Genomic DNA, 24,741 nt, shown 5'->3' with positions numbered 1-24,741 from the left:
GGCAAGAGACAATAACAGACAGACAAGTATTTTTACAGGAAGAAGTAAAAGTTAATAAGGTAGAAATAAAGTAAGAGTACAGAAAGTGACAGGCAAGCCCGACCAGGCATGGCTCAGTGGTTGAGCATTGACCTAGGATCCAGGAGATCGGGGTTCGATTCCCGGTTAGGGCACATACCCGGGTTGCGGGCTTGATCCCCAGTGGGGGGCATGCAGGAGGCAGCCAATCAATGACTCTCTTATCATTAATGTTTCTATCTCTCTTTCTCCCTCTCTGAAATCAATAAAGATATAGTAAAAAATTTAAAAACAAGAAAATGACAGGCAAGAGTAGAGATATCTTAGATGGGATAATGGGGAAATCAAAACAATATGCACATGTGGAAGAAGGTACCATATAAAAATACAACATAACTGTGCTTGGGTGGAATTAGAAATGATTTTATCAGTTTCAACACTTCCTATAGAAAACATGAATTCACATAGCTCAGGAATGCAGTTTTGCACTAGCAGATAGGGAAAGATAAGCAGTTTGCCCCACCCTCACCCTTCAAAAGGTAGTTTGAACTATGTTTTGTTAAGGTTGGACTTTTCTCATTCCTTAGTGATTTACAATTAAAGCTGGAACCACATAACTAACTCCAAGTGGGGACAGGAGTTGAGAAAATATTTGCACTACCTCAGTCCTAACTGCCTGAATAAGAAAGGGTAAGAGGATTAGCCATGTGGTATCTAAGCAGCTGGAAACATGAAGTCTGGACTTATACAATACTGTTTTACAAATACTTTTTAGCCCTTCAGCTCCACCCTATTTCTCCTCTAAAACAACTTCTTATATACAATACACTGTTGGCATTGAACCAGTACTGATTAAAATCTGGTCTTCAAACACCACAATGTAAATCAGAATTCAAACACTCAGCATAAACATAGCTAACATGTACTATATAGAGACTTTTAAAGTTGCACTTGTCCAAAATGCCACGTGCCTCCATGCCTTTGCACCTATAGTTTCCACTGCCACAAACACATTTTGCCTTTTTACTAACTCAGGGGTTGGCAAACTATGGTCCATGGGCCAAATCAGGCCCATTGCCAGTTTGTAAATAAATAGTTTGGAACACAGCCAAACTCATTCATTTACATACTGTCTCTGGCTACTTCTGTACAACAGCAAAGTTAAGTAGCTGCAAAGCCAAAAATACGGGGTGTCCTCCCCAAAATGTATACACACTTTAACAGCTGATAGCTCAATTTTGAAAACACAATGTATTTTAATAAACACTGCCTTTATAATTGTTCAAAAGTATGTGTATACATTTTTCTGGGACACCCTATATTTACTATCTGGTTCTTTTCAGAAAAGAAAAAAAAGAAAAAAAAGCCAAACTCTGCTATAACTCAAGTTTCATCTCCTTTCCTTAGGTGTTTGCAGGTTCCTGAGACATTTTGCCTACTTTCGATAGATCAGTTACTGCCTTGAAAGAATAATTCATACTTATAGGTTTGAAATTAAGGTGAGAGACCAGGACTTATGTTTATCCTTGTTGCTTATCACAGTATCTACCACACAATACTCTTATTATTACATGCTTGCTGAATAAATCATAGAAAACAAACCTGCATGCTGGACACTTTGATTTGCTTGCAGCTGAGGGGCTCCTGAATTCCCAGGGGTGGTGGTTGTAGTCGAAGGCACCTGACCTTGCATAAAGTTCGGATTGGCCTGTCCTGCTGAGAAGCCAGGTGGGAGGCGTTTAGGCATTCCTTAATAGAAAACAATGAGTAAGGCAGTTACCTAGCAAATTTATACTCTTTCTTAGATGTGGAATGAATAAGGAAGGATGAGCTGCATGAAGTCTCCACTGGCTTAGCTCTCTGTCACACTGGTAAGATCTTTAATAATAAGGTTGGGAAAGATGGTTAAAAAAATCAACACAATCTCTTACATGAGCATTGTCAAAATGAAAAAGAAATACTAAAAAATTTACACTTAGAACATGCCAAGGAAAAGATGGCAATCTGCTCCCTAAATGTGATCTGAGGCCACGTCACAGCAAGGTTTAGAGCTCTTTACTTTTCTCTGTAATGGAACGGACCCCAAAACTTTATATACTTTAACACAGGTACCAATGGGATAAGTTCTCTCATATTCAAACAAATTGATAAGAAGTGCTATAAAACAAAAGCTGGGTCCTGATATTAAATATAGATAGGTGGTATTTTTCTCCATTGAGGGAAATAGATGACAATATCCTTTTGTAGAAAAATTCCTCCCAATATTGTACTTGTCTCTGAAACGATTCATAGGAGCTTCAAAGTGAGGCTATGTAAAATTTATCATTATGCCTTCCCCTCATAACGTTTGCTGCAATTCTGACAAGTATGGTATCAAAAACCATGCTCTAATGGAATCTCACTAAAGTATTACCTCCTTTTATAGGAAGGTTTAATTTCAGAAAATCTGTAATAAGGAGAATCTCAGAATCTACTCATTGTTTATAACATAGGCCTTGATGTGGCCAGATCACCTAGGTGAGCACATCATCTGCTCTATGGAAGCATCAAGACCTAAAGCTCACTTAAAATTTTTTGTATTAGTACTTTTTTTTTTTAAGGGCCAAATTTTCAATGTCCTGAAAAACGCTTTGTAGACAAATATGCATTTGTCATTTCTTTAGCAGTGACAAGTCCCCATTTGCATGCTTCCATTGTAATTAAATCAGAAATCATATTTGCAGGAGGGACAACCCAGCTTCCACTGATCCAGGGGTAGATGCCCAGAACAGTGAAGTTTGGAGCTGAAACATTCTTGCATTTTCTAAAAACTTCTTAGCATTCAAGTATTAGAGCCTGCATGTCCATAAAATTAATTACAAGAAAGTGAAAAACTGATGAGCAACTTAATTTCACCAGAAACCATGGGAACATGCCTTTGCTATGTTGCACTAAAGATGCAAGGGTTTTTTCTGGGTAGGCAATGGGTGTCTTTTGGTGGGGGGTATGTTTATCAGATGACAGCATTACTGACACTCTCTATACCTTACTGAAAAGCTCCAAGCACATTCATGTGCACTAGATCAATGATTAATAAGAATAAATAATAAACATGGAGATGGATAAGTTTTACTGTAATCGTTTTACCTCTCACACATTAAGCTCCATTGCTTTTTCTTCATACAAGAGGCACCTTACAAAATAAATAAATAAATCTCCTTTAGGTATAACTGGTGGAATTCCCTCTCTAAGGAGCAGGCATTGACATTATAAAACTATAGAAGTCAATGATTTCTGAACTTACTCCCCTTTAATCAAATTTAACAAATACCATGCTACTTAGGATTATCAAAATTGAAAACTAGAAGGGCCTTTTCCCCAATAAAACCCTGTACTTATCTTTTCATTTTTGCTCTATTGCATAATCTTAATTTTTTTCTATAGCTGAGCAGTATAAGTTGTTAATAAAATGCATGTTTCTTTTGGACATTTTAATTTACAAGATCAAGCAAAAATAATTTGAAAATAAAATGAGCATCTCTACATTGAATTTTACCTGCATTTTTATCCAGAGAGCTAGCTTAAACTTAACCAGTAAGATACTGCATAATGAATCAAATTAACTAATTTATATCAAATGTCACCACTATAGCCACAAAACCAAATAATTACATCCTTATTTCACTCCCTCCATTATCTCCTATCTCCAATAAATTTACCAACACAAATAGCTTCAGTGTTCCTCACCTCCTATGCCTGGATGTAAACTCTGTGGCCCCTGGTTTGGTGGCTGCTGCTGCATCACCATGAAGTTAGGTGGCACGTTTCCCTGTTGAACCATAGGATTCCGACCCGGAGAGCTGACAGGCTGTTGAAATCCCTGGGGAAGTGGGTTATTTTGAGGTGGCCTTGGTCCCATCTGCTGCTGAGTTTGGTTAACAGTTGGGGAGGATGCAGGGGATCCCTGCTGGAAGGAGGAGGGTGAGGAGGCAGGAGACTTGTTGGTGAGGTGGGGCTGCTGCAAGGGTGTTGGAACCCTGGAGGGCCCTCCCTGCATGCTCTTCATCTGAGGAGCTGTGAACTGGCCTGGGTTGCTCATCTGAGGAAAGTTTGTATGGGCTTGTGAGGCTTGCTGGCTGCCAAAGGGGTATGGAGGGGGAGGGTGGGAAGGTGTCTGTACCGTGGCTAAAGATGGTCTTGCCTGAAGTTGCTGTTGCATTGGGCCAGGCAAGGGAGCCTTCTTCCACCCTTGGTTTGCAGTCATTGTGCCCAGAGAACCCTGGGCTGGAGGAGGCTGAAGGGCTCCAGAAGGCAGCTGGTTCCAGCCTGGAGGAACAGGCACCTGAGTTGGGGCAGTAAACTGGGGTCGAATTCCCTGTGGCTGTTGCTGCTGATGTTGCTGTGGAGGTCTTGCCTGCAACTGTTGTTGTTGCTGCTGTTGTTGCTGCTGCTGTTGTTGATGCTGCTGCTGCTGCGGCAGCTGGGGAAAATTAGCTGGGTTCATTTGTCTGTTCACAGAGACAGGCTGCATTGGGTGGTGCGGGGGAGCTAAAGATCCTGAGGGATGACTCTGCTGCTGTATATGGAGCCCAGAGAGGAGTGGATCCATTGCATCTGTTTAAAGACAGTCAACAAAGCAAAAATTAACTAACTGAAACCTAGATCCTAGAGCAGTCGTCTTGACAATTCTGCAAATATAGAGTAAAATCTGCTGGTACTATTCAATGAAATGTTTGTGACATCTTCTATATGAAAAGCAACATACCAAGGTGATAGGCAAATCTTGTCTAAAAGAGCTTATGATTCAAAAGTGACGTAAGAGCCAAACATAAAACGTGGAGTCGTATTTTCAAAGCATATTCTGGAAACTGTGTTCAATAGCGTTATAAGAAAACAAAACAAAACACAGTCAATCAGGTTTGGGAAACATTGGACCTAACAACTTTACTGTAAGACTTTCAGCTCCTCCAATATGCTAATTTTGTATCTCCAGGAGGAGGGTGCATTGATCAAATTTACTTCAATGTTTAGAATTCTCTGTCATGGAGTACCCTGCAGGACTAAATAGGCCAAGGAACGCATTTTTTAGAAATGTTGGGGTAAAACTTGTAAGAGAATAATGAGAAATTATAAGAAGGAAATGATGACTTTTAGCTTGAAGAAATTAGGGCAGATTTGTAAAGAAGGTGGCATTTAAGTTGGGCAGTTGGGAACTGCATCAGAGACAGCTGAATTTTGTAATGATCTGTGCAGGGAGTTCCAGTCCCTTTGATCCTAAAAGACTGGAGTCATTACCTGACTGTGAAGCAGGGCGAGGAGTCCTGGGCTGCAATTCTGAATTGGGGCCTGGTGCCATCATGGAAGATGACATGTTTCCACCCTGGTGTATCATAACATTGGCTGGGTTGGTCATTCTTATTAATCCTAGAGGGGGGAAAAAAAATCTCTAGAATAGAGTATTGGAATTGGCACAATGTTTTTTGTTTTTTAATGAAATATTTCAAGAATATTCCTCCTATCTTATAATTGGGGTTAACAGTTCCGTGCATGTTTTACATTTTCTACATATGTAGGTAAACTGCACTGCATTTTTTGTATGCTTTTAATCTTCATATAAGTGGCACCATACTATATGTATTCTTCAGTTTCCATTTTCACTTAATATTATTTTTTGAGCTTTATCCATCTTGACTGCCATAATAGTGCTCTATTTCATGGAACCCATACATCCATTCTCCTGTTGATAAGTACTAGCTCCCCACCCTCTACCCCACCCTAACTTTTCATTCTCAGAATTTTGTAATGTCATGTATTCTTGTGGACATGTGACAGTGTCTTTGTACTATATAATTAGAATTGCTAGGTTTTAAAATATAAGCATCTTCAATTTCACTAGATGCCAGTAAACTGCTCTCAAAAGTGGTTGTACCAATTTATACTCCAACTAGATGTTTGAGAACTCCTCTTGCTCCATATGTTTCTAATTTCTGATACTCTTATTAGACTTTTTAGGATTGAGCATTTATGTTTGTAAGTGATAATAGCCTATAGTTATCTTCTCTTTCTGTCCTCCTTTAATTTTGGCATCAAGATGAAAATAGCTTCAAAATAAGTTAGAAAGCATCTTTCCTCTTTTTCTATGCTCTGGAAAAATACGTCTATCTGTTCTTTAAATATTTAGTAAAACTCACCTGTAAAATCGACAGGGCCCATGGGTTATACTAATGGGTTCACAGGGAGCCAGATTTTTAATTATTTCAATTTCTTAAGTAGTTGTAGATTTTTCAAGTTTTCTATATCTTATTAAGTCAGTTTTGGTTAAATTATATTTTCAAGAAAATTGTTAACTTGCCAGTGCTTTAAATTCTTTTTTTTTTTAATCCTCACCAGAGGATATTTTTTCCATTGCTTTTCAGAGAGAGTGGAAGGAAGAGAGAGAGAGAGAGAAACATCGATATGAAAGAGGCACATCGATTGGTTGCCTCCCGCACGTGTCTCCACTGACTGGTGGCCAGGGATCGAGCCTGCAACTGAGGTACATACCCTTGGCCAGAATCGAACCTAGGATCCTTCAATCCGCAGGCCAACACTCTAATCACTGAGCCAAACAAGCTAGGGCAATGCTTAAAAATTTACTACAGTACAGTTATTCATGGGAAACTCTTTTTTCCATTCTTTTTAAAGATTGAGACACAATTCACATACTATAAAATACATCCTTTTAGATGTACACTTTTTTTCAGTCTTTGCATTTCCTGTGCCTCTCTTTTTCTTGTCTTAGCAGGTTCATCATTTTAGTTGTCTTTTCAAAGAAACATCTTTTGGTTTTGCTGCTCTGTTCTACTATTTTTTTTGAATTCATACTTTACTTATTTCTGCTCTTATCTGTATTATTTCCTTCCTCCTAAATTATTCCTCTGTTGTTCATTTTCTTAATTCTTAAGTCATACACTTAGCTTGTTAATTTTCAGTTGATGTTCTGCTCTAATATTAAGCATCTGAAGGCTTCATTTTCTTCCCGGTGCTGTACTGGCTACATCTTACAAATTTTGATATGTGCTATTCTCATTACTCCAAATATTTTTTAATGTCCATCATGACTGATTTTTAAAAAATCATTGGGTATTTAGAATGTATTTTGATTTCTAAAAATATGGAATATTTTAGTTAGTTTTTGGTGTGTGTTTTTGTGTGTTTTTTTTTTGCCACTGACTTAATTGCACTACAGGTTAGAGAACATGATAAATATTTGGCATTTATCAAAACTTGCTTTTGGAATAATTCCATCTGTGTTTGAAAAGACTAAGAATCCTTGATTTCTATTTACAGTTGACCCTTGAACAACATGGTTTTGAACTGTGCAGGTACACTTACATGTGGATTTTTTTCAATAAATACGTAAGTACTGCAAATGCATGTTCTCTTCCTTATGATTTTCTTAATAACATTTTTTCTCTAGCTTACTTGTGGTTGGACCCCTAACCCCTGTGTTGTTCAAGGTCAACCGTATGTCCATTATATCAAACTATTTGAATTATGTTATTCAAATTTTTTTTATCCTTACTTATTTTTTATAAGCTCAATACATCAATTACTAAGAGTGGTGTGTTAAAATTTCTCCTAAGATCTGCTATCTCCATGTAACTCATTTTTGCCTCACATATTTTGAGGATAGGTTATTAAGAGCATAAACGTTTGCCCAACCAGCATAGCTCAGTGGTTGAGCATCGACCTATGAAACAGGAGATCTTGGTTCAATTCCCGGTCAGGGCACATGCTAGGCTGTGGGCTCAATCCTCAGGCGGGGATGTGCAGGGGGCAGCTGATCAATGACTTTCTCATCATTAATGTTTCTCTCTCTCCTCCTCTCCCTTCTTCTCTCTGAAATCAATAAAAACAAATTTAAAACACACACACACAAAACCAAAAGTTTGCCTGGCCAGGGTGGCTCAGTGGTTGATAGTCATCCCATGAACCAGGAGGTCACAGTTTGATTCCCGGTCAGGGCACATGCCTGGGGTTGTGGGCTCAGTCCCCAGTAGGCGCCGGACAGGAGGAAGCCAATCGTTGAGTTTCTTTCTCATTGATGTTTCTATCTCTCTATCCCTCTCCCTTCCTCTTTAAAAATCAACAGAAACATATTTAATAATAAAAAAAAAAAGAACATAAAAGTTTAATTATCTTTCTGGTGAACTGTTCCTTTTACATCATAGAGTGGCCCTAATTATCCTCCATAAAACTTTTTATCTTAAATTCCGTTTTATCTGATAAAAGTTATTCCCCCTTTTCTTGATTAATATCATTTGGATTAACTTTTTTCCTATCATTTTAAGCTATGAACTGAGTCTTTTTAATTTGTGGGCTTCCTGTAAAAGCACATAGCTAAATCTGATTTTATTATTGATTCTGATTACTTTCTTTTTATTAGAGTTCAGAAACCATTTGCCTTTATTGTTAATTCCTGATATATTTTGGTTTATCATTTTTATGATCCACTGCTTTTTGCCCTTCTTTTTCTGTGCCATTCTATTTTTCCTGAATTTTATTGGATTTTTTTTTTTTCATCATGTCCTTCCTTCTTATCCTTCCACTAATAGTTTAGAAGTTATATGCTCTATTTCTACTATTTTAATGATTATTTTAAAATGTCAACAGACATACTTGACTTAAAGTCTAAAGGCAATATATGGTCATCATTACACTAAATAAGTCAATGCTTATTTAGAAACGTTCACCCCAGGTTTACCAATTATTTAGCTCACCATTCCTTCTTAGCTCTTATTTCTTCCATCTTAGGTTCAATTTTCCTCTTCCTGAAGTACATCTTGAGCAGTTCAATTAGCAAGGGTCTGTTAATGGTAAATTCTCTTAGTCTCTTTGAAAAGACCTTTATTTCATACTACTGTTGATAGTATAGCTAGGTTTAAAATTCTAGGCTGTCCATAATTTTCTAATCACTTTGAAACATTATTTCAATGTTTTCTGGCTTCCAATGTGGCTGTTGAGAAATTAGCTGTGGGTCTGATAGTCTTTCCTTTGTAAATAATTGGTCTTTTCTTTTGAGTTGCTTTTAACATTCTCTTTGCTTTTCATGTTCTATAGCTTTACAATTTTGTGTCCAGATGTGGATTTATTTTTATTTGTAGTGCTCAGGGTCATTAGGCTTCTGAATGTGAGGACTCATTTCTTTCACCAATTCTGGAAAAATTTCAGCCATTCTCTATTTGACTACTGTCCCTCCTCAATTTCTTTATCTTCTTCCGGAACTCTTCAGACTTATGTCAAGCCTTCTCATTTTATCCTTCATGTCTCTTGACATTTTTCATTTTCCATCTCTTTTATTTTTTTCTCTGCTGCATCCTGGGTAATTTCAAGTTCACCTTCCAATTCAGCTGTGTCTAATTTGCTGAATAAGTTATTTACTTCAATAATTTAAAAATGTCTATAAGTTCTATTCCCCCCCAAGTCTATTTTGATAGTGTCTTGTCCTCTTCGTAGGGTTTTCATAATTTTAAACATCCTAATAATCCCATTAGTTAAGAGGGAGGGAGTCTATTCCTAAATGTTATAAGTTTGGAGTATAATCGCATTTATAATAGGCTTTAACTATGAGAATCTGCAATGGTTTGGGTTGAGAATGTGCCTCTCCAGAGCTTCAACAATTATTACCGGTCTAGAACCACTTGATGACTTAGCTTGGCTGTTCCTGGGTCATTTTAATACAGGGTGGGGCAAAAATAGGTTTACAGTTGTTTGTATGGAAAATAATACAATAATAAATAACAATACAAGAATAAACTCTGTGTTTTACATACTCACAACTATAAACCTAGTTTTGTCCCACGCTGTATATTAATGTCCAACATGCATGAGGATAGAGAAAACAATTCCACAACCACCTTTTCCCTACCCCCCAACTAGGAGCCCAGCCCAAGAGAGACAAGTTTTGCATTCGTCTTCCTGTGCCAGAGGGTAAAAATTTTCAAAACAATCTTTCATTGAAAATTCTGGCTTCATGAGGAATTCTGAATTCTAACTTCCTTCTTTATGTAGACCCAAGGCAAGATTCATGTTTTATCCCTTGGCCTCTGCAGAATCTTTTCATTTGTTTACTGCTATCTAAATTTTCTTCTTTGACTTCTTTCTTGCCCTGGGGATAAGCTCAACTGTGCATTAAATGCTATATTTTTATCTAGCATTTTTAGGTGTTTCGTAGTTGAGGAGGGTAGTTAGGTAAATGTTAACCTGTTTTGTTTCTTAGGAACCCCATTCCATTTTTCAAAGATGGAAATTAGACAGTAAGAAAGTTCTTAGGAGATAAGCAGGTTTTCTTAGTCAACATTCAGCCTCCTACACTCAGAAATGTTCAAATACATGCTCACTACATGCTCAATAGCGATACTATAAAATACATTCCAGTACTATGTGGGCATTTGGACTAGATCCATGGTTCACAACTTTGCGGGTAACAACATTTTGTCCCCCAGGAAACATTTAGCAATGTCTGGAGACAGTTTTCATTGGCACTACTGGGAAGAAGGGGTCATGCTGTTCTAGCATCAGGTGGGTTGAGGCCAAGGATGCCGCTAAACATCCCACAATGCACACAACAGCTCCCCACAGCAAAGAATTATCAGCCCAAAGCATCAATAGTGACAAGGTTAAGAAACCGTGACTAAATGGCTACTATGGAATCCTCACTAATCTTGAGATTCTCTAAAGCCAAGGAAAAACAAAGAGGCTATGGTTATGGTTTGAATTACAAAAGACTTGCTTATCAATCAACTTTCTGTTGCCAATGCTAAGAAAGAAAGTAGTGTTAAGAAAAATTTACAACCTAAGACATTCTAGATGCACAATCCTAAAGTCACTTATTATTGTTTTATAGGGTACTAAGGTCTCTTTCCCTAGAAAAATTTCTCTGCTTAGTTTAAACTAATATTAAATTTGTTTGCATCCATGTCCCCATAGACAATAGAGAAAAACATTCCTGAAGTATGCTTGGCAGTAAAGAAAGATTAGGGGTTAAAATGTTACTGTGACTACAGATCATTACTCATTATTCCTGAAACTTCATATTATATATTATCATAATCTGTGGCCTACACTAAATCTAGCCTGATTTCAACCTAAAGCTTCTAAGTTTCTTATGTTGACAATAAACTACATGTATCGCTATAAGTTAGACTCACCTTCCACAGATGCTTAGTAAGTATGCCTGCTATTTGCCAGATACTAAACAGATATTAAGAGAACTATTTGCCAGATACTAGGAGAGCTTGCAATTTGTGTGCTGATATTGGTTTAAAGGGATCCTAATGTTTTAAGGCTGGAAGGGATCTATATAGCATTGTTTTTAGGACATAAATATGTTTACAGAAAACTAAGGCCAGTAAATATTAAGTCATTTGGCCAGAAATCGAGACTAGAACCCAGACTGAATCTTATCCCATGTCTATTCATTCTTTTACTAACTACATGCAACTTGCTAGGCTCTCCCCACTCTTCTGACCCTAGTTCTTCACTAGTGGCAACAGCGCCACCTATAACCTCTCATCAAGCTCCTTGACACCAAATGCTCAGAGTTCTATGGAGAACTAAATCTACTGACTCCCTAATATAGGCACCAGGCTGGGTATTTTCCATCTACTATATGGTTCTCCACAACAGCCCAACAGCACAGGTCCTAACATATAATAGGCACTCAGCAAATGTTTGCTACATGGCTCCTCCACCTTCAAGCATGAGCTCAATAGATTACAGGCTCTATTATCTCATTTTATAGGTGAAAAACTATTGTTTGGGGAGATGCAATGACTAGCTTGAGGTAACCATTAAATGGCAGTATCAGGATAAAAACCTACTTCCAATTCTATATGTCCAAGTTTTCAGCTACCATTCAGAACAATGGCATTAAAAGGTGAGCTTCTCCATTCTCCTGCATGTCTTCAAGAGCTGCTATGGTAGGTTGGAAGGTGAATGACTGGGTATAGTTTCAGGTGCTTAATCTGCTTCAACCACAGAAGCTGTGATTTTCTGGTTTATTTGAATAAAAGGTCCTGCAGTAGAAAAAGTATGAAAGCCACTAGTGTAGTGAAAAGAGCACTAAACTGGGAGCTAGATCAGAGATATTTAGCCTACTGCTACTTGAGCCTAGGCAAATTGCTTCCTTTCTGTGAGCTCCACAGCTTCCTCAGCTTTAAATGAGAGAACCAACTCAATTCTAATATTCTGTGATTCGCAGAATGTTGAATTCAATTTCCAAAGAAGAAATTTCAGGATTACTAGAAAAGGTAGCAAATAATTTATAACTCTCAAGTTCTAAATATCTAAAAACACACATTCTTCTACAGATTCCACATAAGCCTGCAAGAACTCAGCTCAAGATACTCAGCCTTAGAGAAAGCGGGAGTCGAAAAGCTACATTCTCCATTATGCTATAAACATCCTGAGGGTAAGATATATTTTACTCATTTCTATTTCCAACACTTAGCATAGGTCCTATTATACAACAAGAACTTAATAAATATTTGCTGCATTGCTCAGTGCTCATCTACCTTTAAGCATGAACCCTAAAGATTGTAAAGATTATATGCTTTACTTTCTGTGAATCTAGATAACCTCCTAAGAGTGACTTCATATCTTGATTTCCTGAACTAGTAAACAGAGATGTGCCAGGAACTCCTGCCTATCTTGCAGGACCCAAATAATCATACATTAGCAAATAAAGCCAAAAAAGGAGACTAGTAAAATGTCATACAATTGAGTGGGAGATCTCACCTGGACCACTTGCCATGGGAAATCCTGCCTCCATCCTAACTGAATTTCCAGCTCCCATGGGTCCATTCATTCTTACATCTTGGCTTCGGTTCTGAGCCAAAGCCAGGTTGATAGCACCTTCCCCTGAAAATGACAGTCAGGTTATGAAAAAGAAATCATCAGAATAAATGCAAATTTTGTTTTTAAAAAGGTATACAAGAGTTGTAGTTTTCTGTGGGTTCAAAACTATATGGGTCTTTCTTCACCCTCATCTGAACAGGTTTACTTACATGAAGCATGAGGAGAACAATTCTCACAATACAGAGATGAGCAATACAGAGATGGGTATTAATGATACATAGTATCAGCAAAGTGCTTGGAACTCTGAATATTTATTTTCAACCAGCTCATCAAGAGAAAGAGAAAGAGAGAGAGAGAGACAGAGAATGTGAAGGGAAAAAAAGAGTATGGGGACACTGTAATATTTGTGAGCAAAATACCATTTCCCTTTCACTAACTGCAATATAAACAGATATCTAGCAGAGAAATTGATGCAATGAAGAGTAAATAGGTTGTTAAGTGCCCATAGATAGACAAATGGATAAAGATGTGGTACATATATACAATGGCATGTAACTTAGCCATAACAAAGAATGAAACTGTGCCATATGTGACAACATGAATGGATCTAGAGGGTATTAAGTGAAATAAGTCAGACAGAGAAAGACAAATATCATGATTTCACTTATATGTGGAGTCTAAAAAAACAAAATAAAATAACAAAACAGAAACAAAATCATCAATATGGAGAACAAATAGATAGTTGCCAGATGGAGGGAGATGGGGGGATGGGTGAAAAAGTTTGTGAAGGATAAGGTTAAGAAGTACAAGTTGCCAGTTATACAGCACAGAAATATAGTCAATAATATTGTAATAACTATGTATGGTGTCAGATGGGTACTAGACTTATTGGAGTGATCACTTCGTAAGTGATATAAATATCTAATCACTATGTTGCATACAAGAAACAAATATAATATGGTATGTCAACTTAAATTGGAAAAAAAAAAGAGTAAATAGATTGTTACTAATCTACCTCTGAGACATCTGATGATTAGACCAACATTTGTATAGGACTGTTAATGCTTACAAAATTTTGTCTCATTTGAACCTCACAATAGCCTGGTAGGTAAAGCCACTAGAAGTGTTCCAACTGAGTGCACCCTAAACTTAGAGGCAACTTAAATCTTACTTGCTCTAATGATAAAAAGGTCTTTGAGCCCTGGCTGCTGTGGCTCAGCTGACTGAGTGCTGTCCCATGCACCAGAATGTGACTGGTTTGAGTCCCAGTTAGGGCACGTGACCAGCTTGTGGGCTCAATACCCAGTAAGGGGTGTGGAGGAGCTAGCAGATGGATGTTTCTCTTCCTTTCCCTTCCTCTTTCTCTAAAATCAATAATAAGTAAGTAAGTAAGTAAGTAAGTAAGTAAATAAATAAATAAATAAATAAATAAATAGTTTTTGAAGTAAGCTTTGGGATGCTTTGTGCCTTTAATCCAAAATTTTCACTATTGTTACTCTGGAGAACAGCACCACCTTGTGGACAAATACAAGTATAGCTGGACTGTGACTGAGGAGTTGAATGTTTGCATTCACAGAAGTCCTTCCTTACAGAGCCAGATGATAAAGAGAGGGAAGCTAATGAGAGCACAACAGTTTCCTCTGTCTTGTCGCTGATGTATATCAGCTTTCTGTTAATCAGGCACGTAGTTTAGTCACAGGGAACAAACGTCCTACCAATAAGAGACCAATCACCAGGGGCCACAAGATGCTCTAAGTTGCCCATGGGAGTTAGGAGTAAAAGAGAGAAATACAGATCTTGAGGGTTTCCACTAAAGGGAAAGAACTATTAATATACCAAACTTGCTAGGACATCCTAAGCAGAAAGAGTACTGTTCTTAAAATGGACATCAAATCATATCACTTCTCTGATTAAAACTACTCCATTGCTTTCCACTGCTTTAGAAATGCAAGCCAAACTTCTTAAGAGTCTACAACGCCTCAAATTATGTAGCCCAGTGCTGCTCAAAAGAAATATAATACAAGCCACACATGTAATTTAAAATTTTCTAGAAGCTGCAATAAAAGGTAAAAATAAATTGATGAAATTAACTGTAATATACTTATTAACCCAAAACATCCCATGTATTATTATTTTAACATGTAATTAATATAAAAATTATTAATGAGGTATTTTTACATTCTTTTTTTGGGGGAGAGCTAAGTCTTCAAAATTCAGTATATATTTTACACTCAGAGCACATTTCCAGAGCTCAACATCCATATATGGCTTGTAGCTCCTGTATTGGACAGCCCAGATGTGGCCCTTGCCTATGTCTCTAACCCCAACAACTCACACTATTTTCTCCTTCAATAAAAAGGATTCAGCCTTCATGGCATTATTATTATTATTATTATTATTATTATTATTATTATTATTTAGTTTCTTGGGCATACAAACCTGCTTCTCACCTCAAGGTCTCCATGCATGCCGTTCCCTCTGCCTAGAATACTCTCCGCACTATTTTCACATAAGTCATTGCCTCAATTTTCATGTCATCTTAAGTGTCACATGCCCAGAAAGGCCTCCTCTAACCATCTTATGCAAGGTTAGGTCACCCTTATCAGAACATCTTGTTATTTCTTTAGAGCACATCCCATGTAAATACTTACTCATTTACTTGCTTTCTTGTCTGCATCCCCCATCGCCATACAAGGGTAACCATAAGTCTGCCCTAGTTTGTATCTGTTGTCTCAGGATAGTTATTTTACTCTCAGGATAGTTATTTTACTCTCAAAAGTGATAAATTGTTAAGTCCACCTGAGTTATATCCTTTATACACAGAACAGTGCCTGGTACATGGTAGGTACTCATTAGCTATTTACTGAATATATGATGAACAGTCATTGTATCATAACCTTCCAAAGAATTATAGGCATTTTTCTATATGATAAATGCACTCCTGGAAAACCTCACATTCTGTAAAATCTCACAATGAAAATAACAGGTTTTAGGGGAAAAACATTATTGGGGCAAACTCAAAAATCATGCGGCTCTGTAACCAGAGCTCTAATAAAAACAAAAATTGGTGGAGAAACAAACCCCAAAACACTAGAGTGGAAATGCCTGGTGAAAGGCGCTAAGATAATACAGATGCAGTGGTGCTCTGAGCCAGTGGGGCTGCCATTAAGGCAGGCACAGGAGGAAATGAAACTTGTCACAAGCCAAGAGCCAGGCAATGCCAGGGGGTGCACTTCTGAGGAAGGTACTTGAGTGTAAGTTCTCATTCTTAATTTTCTTAAAATAAAGCTGAAAGGACTTCCACCTATGCAGCAGCTGAGCTAAAGGCTTTTTTCCCCTTATAGATAATTATCCTTCTATTCCCACTATTCTAGCTCCCCTGCCCAGGAACAGTCACAGATGAATAAACAGGATTTCTACATTATACTATTATTCCCCTAACTGCCAACTACATATAAGCTAAGTGTTGTAAAAACAAACAAAGAACAACAACAAACAACATGTGGAGAACACTACTGGCTCCCAAACTTGCCAGTCAGGGGTCAACTATAGCCTGTGGGCCAAATCTAGCCTGTTGCCTATTTATTTACATAAAGTGTTATTGGAACACAGTGGCGATGGGGGATGCAGACAAGAAAGCAAGTAAATGAGTAAATGAGTAAGTATTCATTTACACAGTGCCTATGGCTGTTTTTGTGCTACAATGGTTGTTGTGACAAAACCAAAAAATTTATTCTGTGGCCCTTTACAGAAAAAGTTTATAGGCCCCTACTTTAAATTACCATGAATTTACAGAAGAGTCACAAAATGCCCTCAAAAAAGATGTCTGTCCAACTCCCTGGCCAAAACTCAAAAAAGGGAAGGTACAGGGAGTGTTCTTCTGAAGAACAAACTGTTCGGGGAACAACCTGTCCCTCCACCCTTGCAGCAGAAACCATGACAGTGGCAACACCTCCCTTATAATTTACGAAGGCATCAACTTACTACCAGCTTCACAAAAGTAACAGCTGTTGCCACCACTTTCACTCCTGTCTGTGTTCCCAGGGAATGTGGAGAAAGGAGATCCCCTGGGACACACGTTACCTAAAAATTAAAGAACTCCTTTCTGTAATATATGAATTTCATAACTTCTAGAAATTTATAATCTATTTTACTTCCCTACTGGTACTTACATTTTAATTTATGGCTATAACAATAAAGGGGAGCCAGCATCTTACCCTTTTAAGAACTTGTAGAAAGTAGGTCTGATTAAAAGAAGCAGCTGGCCAGGCTGGTGTTGCTCAGTGGTTGAGCATGGACCCTTGCACCAAGAGGTCTCCAGTTCCATTTCCGGTCAGGGCACATGCCTGGGTTGTGGGCTCAATCCCCAGTAGGGGACATGCAGGAGGCAGCCGACTGATGTTCTCTCTTATTGATGTTTCTGTATCTCACCCTTCCTTCCTCTCTCTCTAAAAAGTCAATAAAAACATATTTTTTTAAAAAAAAGAAACTGGTGTTCCTTTCTCCAGTAGAAAACACTACCCGAAAAACCCTTTTAAATCAGGTAAAAAGGTAACAGAGACCATAAAACATTTGGGGTTTTCAAGAAACCACTTATGTGTTTTTTCTAAACTGTACATGCTTATGTGCTTGTAAACAGTCAATATAGTGTTACTATATCCAGTACTTGTTTGACTTCCACTCTTCCTAAAAGTTCATTGTATCCTATCGATTGCTGTGGAATTGATTTTACTTCTCTGAATCCTTTTAGACAACCCAACATTTTTGAAAATAAACTGATTATTGTTTAAGCCAATATTCCCTCATTTATCAATGATGTTGAATCTCATTTTTCTTTTTTAAGAAAAATATGTTTTTATTGATTTTTAGAGAGAGAGGAAGGGAGAAACATCAATGTGAGAGAGAAACATCGATTGGCTGCCTCCTGCACACTCTCTACTGGGGATCGAGCCTGCAACCCAGGCATGTGCCCTGACTGGGAATCGAACTGGTGACCTTTTGGTGCATGGAACAATGCTCAACCAACTGAGCCACACCAGCCAGTGTGAACCTCATTTTTCAATGTACTTATAACCCTCTCTAAATAATCTTTGTTGGTATTGCCCCTTCTGGGGTACAGCAACCTACAATACTACTGCATAAGATATGTCTCACTTCTATTTACAAAATGTTGACCTCAGCTGCTGAGGTTTTGTGGAACATTTAGGTTCTAAGCAAGCACAGGGTCAGGAGGACCTGGCCCACCAGTGGAAGGGAAGGCTGGAATCGTTGGTTGCCACCTGCATGCATCAATATAGAGGGAAGGAGAGGGTTTTGATTCACGGGGCACCCAAGAATAGAACCTCCTTTGTGCTCCCCCACACTTGGTACTTACCTCTCACAGGTTTGTCTGCCTCACCAGGGTCATGAGGTCCTTTTGATTTCATAAAAGCAAGGACCACATTATATTTAGCCCTGTATTCTGAGTGCTGAAAGAAGGTGGTGCTATTACATATGTGCTTCCCTTGCTTTCATTCAGTATATGTTTACTAAAGAACCTAAAACATGTACAGGCAAACAGAGATACAATGGTGAGCAAAACTAGACATGCTCCCTCCCCTACTTGAGCGTGCAGTCTATGGGAGAAAAAAACAACCACCAAATAATTGTTCTAATGAAAGTGTGAGATAAATGATCTGAGGGGGGGAAAATCCAGACTTTTGTGAGTACACGTAACAAAAAACTCTGAGTGAAGTAGTTCAGAAAATACATCCTCAAGAAGATGTAAGCTGATACTTGAAGGCTGAGTAGGTGTTTAAAATAAAAAGATAGGGAACAATAGTCCATAAAGAGAAGCCATCAATGCAAAGGACCTGTGGCAGGAGGAAGAAATGCACATTCAAAGAACCAAAAGAAAGCTGGAAAGGGTGGAACACAGCAAAAAGGAGAGTTGTACAAGATAAGGCTAGATGAAAAAGGCAGAGGTCAGACCATGCAAAACCTGAGGTCATAATAAAGAGTCTGGTCTTTACTCTGTGAACAGCAGTAAGCTATAGCAGGGAGGTAAGCTGTGTGTATTTATGTAGTGTATTTTCATTTTGAAAAGATCACTCTGGCAAAATATTGCAAAATGAATACTGCTACAAAAATTGTTTAGGGCCTCCCAATCTCTGTTAGATGAGTAAAGAAATAAAAGCTAAGGCTTAGTTGGTAGAAGGAAGCAACTGAAATTTGATATTTTTCAGAAGACAAATCAGTTCCTGGTCAGAATGCCAGTAAAATGAAAGTAAGATAGGCTGACAGCCAAAATGAGCCATGGGAATGGAGTCTGAGTCTATAGACGCTGAAGCACCAGGACCCAACCAGAGACTCAATCCCTTTACCCTAAGGTGCTACAATGTGAAGCACAGGTTACATAAGTTAACTTGGCATTCTAAAACTGAAGAGGAGAGAAACAGACAAAGCAGCACAGGAAATCATGCTACACTCTGCTGTTGTTATGATTTGGGTCCAGGTGGGCACCTTCAATCTGAACGGAGAGAATCCCCAGATCCCGAAGCTGCTGGTTGTTGCTCTGAGCCAGGATCCGTAGCCGCTCCGCTGCTTCCCGGGGGATGTTGAATGTCACACGCACACTGTTCCAGGGCTCCACCTTCTGTACCTTTAGCTTGCTGGATTCTTGGTTGGGAAAGAAAGAGAATAATATTAGTAATCTTTTAGCCACCAGAAGACATGAAACAAACAAACAACAACAAAAAAGTAAAAGACCAAGGCAGACCATCAGCTTGGAGTAGCTCAGAACCTTAGGCTTTGGTGTTAGACTTCAAATCTAATCCCAGCTTTATCACTTAGCATCTGGGTGCCCATGAGCAAGTTATTTAATCCTTTTGAAAATTACCTTTCTCTTCTCTAAAACCATGAAAAAACTACTTTATGAGATTGTGAATGCTAAATAAGATAATACATGCCAAAAACCTAGTGCAGGACCTGCTACACCACAGATACTGAATAAATAGAAAGCAGTAAAATGGAGTAAGATATTAGAGAGAAGAGAGAGGTTAAGTTTAAATTAACAGAATAATATCTACTTCTGGAGAAGCAGAGAACATTTAAGTTTCAAAATTTTAAGTGAAATTCTATAAAAATTCAATTGGCAGATATGCCAACTGTAGAATACTAAGGAATCTGCAACTTATTTAAAGAAACAGCACTATAAAGGACACTAACAGATTTGCTTATAAAAGGTTAAGCAATTTTACCTCAAAAAATATAAATTTTTTGGTTAATTCTTACCCAAGGATATTTTTTCCATTGATTTTTAGAGAGTGGAAGGGAGGGAGGCGGAGAGAGAAGCCGGGGGGGGGGGGGGGGGGGGGGGGGACGGGACATTGACTTGAGACACATTGAGTGGTTGCCTCCTGCACCTGCCTCAACCAGGGCCGGGGATGGAGCCTGCAGCCAAGGTACTTGCCCTTGCCTGGGAATAGAACCTGAGACCCTCTGGGTGCATAGGCCGATGCTCTAATCACTCAGCCACACTGGCCAGGGCAAAACATTTTGAAATTTTAATACTCGTATTTAAATATTCACTGAGCATCTCTGTGGAAGATAATTATAAAGACAGAGAGCAAACATATCTTCCAATGTCATATAAATGCTTTAGTTTAAGGAGAGCTTAAGTCTTGATTCTTTACGTCTTTGATTTTCAAATCTTTTCCTACTGTAAACAACAGTAGAATTTTCACTGAAGCACATCAAACTGAGGGGAAAAACCACATAATTTGACAACCATGCTTTGGTTAGGATATGAAAACATTACATTTCAGCAAGTCTGAAAAGTCAATGCAAACTTCAGGACATGTTTTTAAAAGAAGATATAAAAATTAACGAATTGAGGAATAATATTGTTTGTAATTATATTTTACAGATGGAAAGCAAATTTCAGGTCCAGCAGATTAAAAACCTTTTTTTTCAACAATGCCAGACAAAATAATTTTCCCTTTTGCTAAAACTCAGCTAAGTTAAATCTTTTGTATCCTCTATTCAGTTATACATTCCAATATTAAGAAAATGGTTTTGTGGGCATATCTGTTCTCAAAATAAGAAATATCCATGGATAGGGGAAAGTGCCTACATATTGCCTAAAGCCTCTGCCAACTCTAAAACTATTATACATTGAAAGTTAACTTACCTAGACATGAAGTTCACTTGTTCTCACTGCTAAGAGCAGTGACATAATACAACCACAAAAATTTAGAATTAGGCAATATTTAGTCCAAATCTATTTTATAGGCAAGGAAACTGAAGCCCAGAAAGGCTAAGTGATTGGCCCAGGATCCTGTGGCTACCTAGCAGCATCAGAGATGGCATTAAAATCCAGCTCTGATTCTCAGGTCAATTTCCTTTCCATGACACTTATGCCTCCAAACAGCAAAAGGCAGGAAGCTTGGGATCCTGTTTCCACAGAGTACAGATGCTACAGGGCTTCTTCCTAATCTGAAGAGTACTGAAATCTTGTATGTGGTCTAGACAAACATCAAATATGTTTATGGTATTATCTACTTGTGACATGGTTGCAGAAAAATCCTTGTCTATCCTGTAGTTATATTTCACTAAAAGTTTTTTAAGCTTCTATCATATTTGAGAAGATATGACTTAAAATACTTTTCTGCACCAAGAATATAATCTGATGACAGCATAAATCAGGGTTTGGTAATTTATTTATAAGCCATAAATAAATTGACTCAGCAATTTAAAAACATGGGGGGGAAATGTGGGTAATTAAGAGCAATGAACAATTTCAGGCCCAGCTGGGCCCTTATGATAGATTATGACTGTGATTATGATGACAATGATGGTGGATAACTGCAACTTTAACACATAAAATTCTCTAATACTATACTAAATAATCCATAACTATAAAGAAGTCTTATATAACACAGTAAAAAAGTACTAGGAAAAAACAGCAGCTTCCCTCCTGACATAAAATCTCAAAAGAAAAACCCCCACAAGCCTAAAAAAAGCTAATGAGCACTTGATCGAATCAAGATTTGTGATAGAAGGGATAAAACCTAGGCTTTGCACTACGTCTGAAGGAATTAAATAACTGTGCTAACCAGAAAAGATGGAGAACATCTAAACTAAGGTTCAAAAACACAAATGGCCACAAGACCAAGACAGGTAATCTAAATGTGTGGAGGGATCAGATGGAAACTGTGGTGAGGTGAGGTGAGGGCCTGCCTTCAGTGGCAGCTGCTATTCAGCACCATCGGGGACAGAGGGAGAGCGCAAAGTTATCAGATCTTCCTATTTTTACAGACAAATCCAAAATATGGATTTTTATGTAAAGCATTTAAAATTTCAAAGCACTGGCAATGAAATTCAAACATTAAAACAAAATAAAACAAGTAAAGTGGGCCATAACATGTAGCTGATCGCTGGATCCAGCAGGCTGTTGGTCAGTAACCTCTGATCTAAAATTTAAGAGAACAAATTTCAAGTATACTTGAAATAGAACCATGGAGTAAAAGATTTTTGTAAGCTTTACGGAGCCTTAAGGATCCAGTCTAACGTCTTCATTTTACACATAAGGAAACTGAAGACCATAGAGTTAGAAACAATAAACATATTTGGGTCTTGAGAATGACTTCTATCCACTAGAGCAGGTTATTTAAGTATTGCTAATGTTAAGTTCAGTTCCTTCATGAACATAAAAGAAACACAATAGCATTTCTACAAAAAACAAAAAGCCCTAAAATTCCAACTTTACTATTAAAACCAGTCTTTCAAACCAGTACAGCAAAATTTTACTTTGTAAAACTCAAAAACACCAAAGAAGGGCAAACAATTAGAAGGAAAAAATAATTAAAGCAAATTACCCATGTGTAACAAATTGGGCACGTTCTCCAATATTGTGTCCAATTTCCATTTGAAGTCTTTATCATCTATATTTCCTTTGAAGGCCACAAAGATCGTGGAATCCTCCAAAATACTATCACTTTTAGTGTCATCATCTTCTAGTCCAGAGTCAAAATCCATCTCTGAGTCTTCCACTGTTGATGAACACAAGGAAGTATAGATGTCTTCTAAGTTTGGAAGGTCATCCAAAACCATGGTGAATATTATTCCAGAAGCATGTGCCAAGTGGACAATAAGAAAACCTTTGAAAGAGAAGACAGAAAAAGCACTGCTATGCACAATCATACAATCAACAATGTAGAATCCATACTTCTGTGAAAACTGTAATTTAATTGTCAAGTAAAAAGGAAGTCCTATAAAAACTAGAAATGACAGGATAAACTATTTTTTAAAATGTTTTTATTTATTTCAGAGAGAGGAAAAGAGAGGGAAAGACAGAAACATCAATGATGAGAGAGAATGATCGATCGGCTCCCTCCTGCATGCCCCCTACTGGGGATTGAGCCCGAAGCCAGGGTATGCCACCTGACCAGGAATCGAACTGTGACCTCCAGGTTCATGGGTTAATACCCAACCACTGAGCAACAATGGCTGGGCAAAATAAACTACTTTAATTATGATATTCTATAATACTTAGTTCTTAAAGATATTAGAAATAAAAATACACCAATTTTAAATAAAATTATTTTTATTATGTTATATTTATGTCTATTATGTTATGTGCTATCTTTTTGAAGTCTAGAGTATGGGGAGGAGGGAACAAGAGACCACAAGAAAATAAAACAAGTATTTTCTGAGGATTATTTTATATAAGCCTTTGGTTAACCACACAGTGCAAGGAGCTCCCCAAGGCTTGCCTTACTCCTGTCCTGACAAAAGCTTTAGAGAAGCCAAGGTTTCTAAAGCCCTCCTCTTTCTCTAACCTGCAAAGCACAATTTGATCCAACTAAAAGCACCTGGAGGACTGCCTAAAATCCTAGTCTTTTATGTGGACCATTTATTTTATTTTATTATTATTTTTTATGTGGACCGTTTTAAAAAACAGAGCCCCCCCCCCTTTTTAAAAAAATATATCTTGCCCACCCGGGCATGGCTCCGCACTTGAGCGTTGACCTAGGATCCAGGTGATCGGGGTTCGATCCCCAGTCTGGGGCGTGCAGGAGGCAGCCAATCAATGACTCTCTCAATCATTGATGTTTCTATCTCTCTCTCTCTCTCTCTCCTTTCCTCTCTCTGTAATCAATAAAGATATATTTAAAAAATCAATTGGCATAAAGCTGTGATTTGAACCACAGATTTCAGAGCACTGTCTGTAATATAAGCCGGGTCGGGTTGATAGTAGAGTTGTTTGATTCAGGAGACCAGGGATGGCATCTGTTTTTAATCCTAGGGAAGGTACAGCCCATGAGTGGGGTACATCTTCAGATGAAATTAGTATTCGAACAGTTATTTCCATAGGGAGAACCACTTGGTTATCTACTTCTAGTAAGCGTAGTTCTCCAGGCTTCAGGTCTGATGTTGGGATTATGTAGGAGTCAAAATTAAGATCTTCATAGTCTGTGTATTCATAGCTTCAATACCATTGGTGACCTATGGTTTTGACGGTCAGGGAAGGATTATTGATCTCATCTATTATGTAAAGAATTTGTAATGACGGGAGGGCAATTATAATAATAGCTGGCAGAATTGTTCAAATTGTTTCTACTTCTTGTGCGTCTATGGTGCTGGTGTGGGTTAGGTTAGTTGTTAATATTAATGAAATGATATAAAGGACAAGAGAGATGATTAGAAAAACGATCATTAAAGTATGATCGTGAAAGTTTAGTAGTTCTTCTATAATAGGGGATATTGCATCTTGAAAACCTAGTTGAAAGGGGTATGCCATAGAGATATATAGGGGTTTCACCTATAATTTAACCTTGACAAAGTTATGTAAGCTTTACTAATATCTCATTATAGGGAAAGACATAGTGGTTATGGTACTGGCTTGAAACCAGTCTTCGGGGG

At 37.9% G+C, this 24,741-nt stretch overlaps 1 protein-coding gene across 6 annotated transcripts in view; it reads right to left on the bottom strand.

The window, feature by feature from the left end:
• The window catches only part of NCOA6 (nuclear receptor coactivator 6), a 96,751-nt gene that overhangs the window by 32,163 nt on the left and 39,847 nt on the right, over window positions 1-24,741 (bottom strand). For 4 of the 6 annotated variants that reach the window (XM_087818776.1, XM_087818775.1, XM_087818778.1 and 1 more), the window contains 6 exons: window positions 22,695-22,976; window positions 19,339-19,494; window positions 12,778-12,900; window positions 5,293-5,421; window positions 3,745-4,611; window positions 1,621-1,767 (listed from right to left, as the gene is read on the bottom strand). In XM_087818776.1, the coding sequence (XP_087674902.1) occupies window positions 1,621-1,767; window positions 3,745-4,611; window positions 5,293-5,421; window positions 12,778-12,900; window positions 19,339-19,494; window positions 22,695-22,929 (1,657 nt within the window). In that variant the 5' untranslated portion in view covers window positions 22,930-22,976. The remainder of the gene's footprint in view (window positions 1-1,620; window positions 1,768-3,744; window positions 4,612-5,292; window positions 5,422-12,777; window positions 12,901-19,338; window positions 19,495-22,694; window positions 22,977-24,741) is intronic. The other 2 variants (XM_087818779.1, XM_087818780.1) reach the window with 2 other exon arrangements.

This window comes from Miniopterus natalensis, chromosome 7 (genome assembly GCF_054644295.1).
Source record: "Miniopterus natalensis isolate mMinNat1 chromosome 7, mMinNat1.hap1, whole genome shotgun sequence".
In the NCBI taxonomy this organism is placed as follows: Eukaryota; Metazoa; Chordata; class Mammalia; order Chiroptera; family Miniopteridae; genus Miniopterus; species Miniopterus natalensis.
This window is presented reverse-complemented; position numbering and strand designations above follow the sequence as displayed.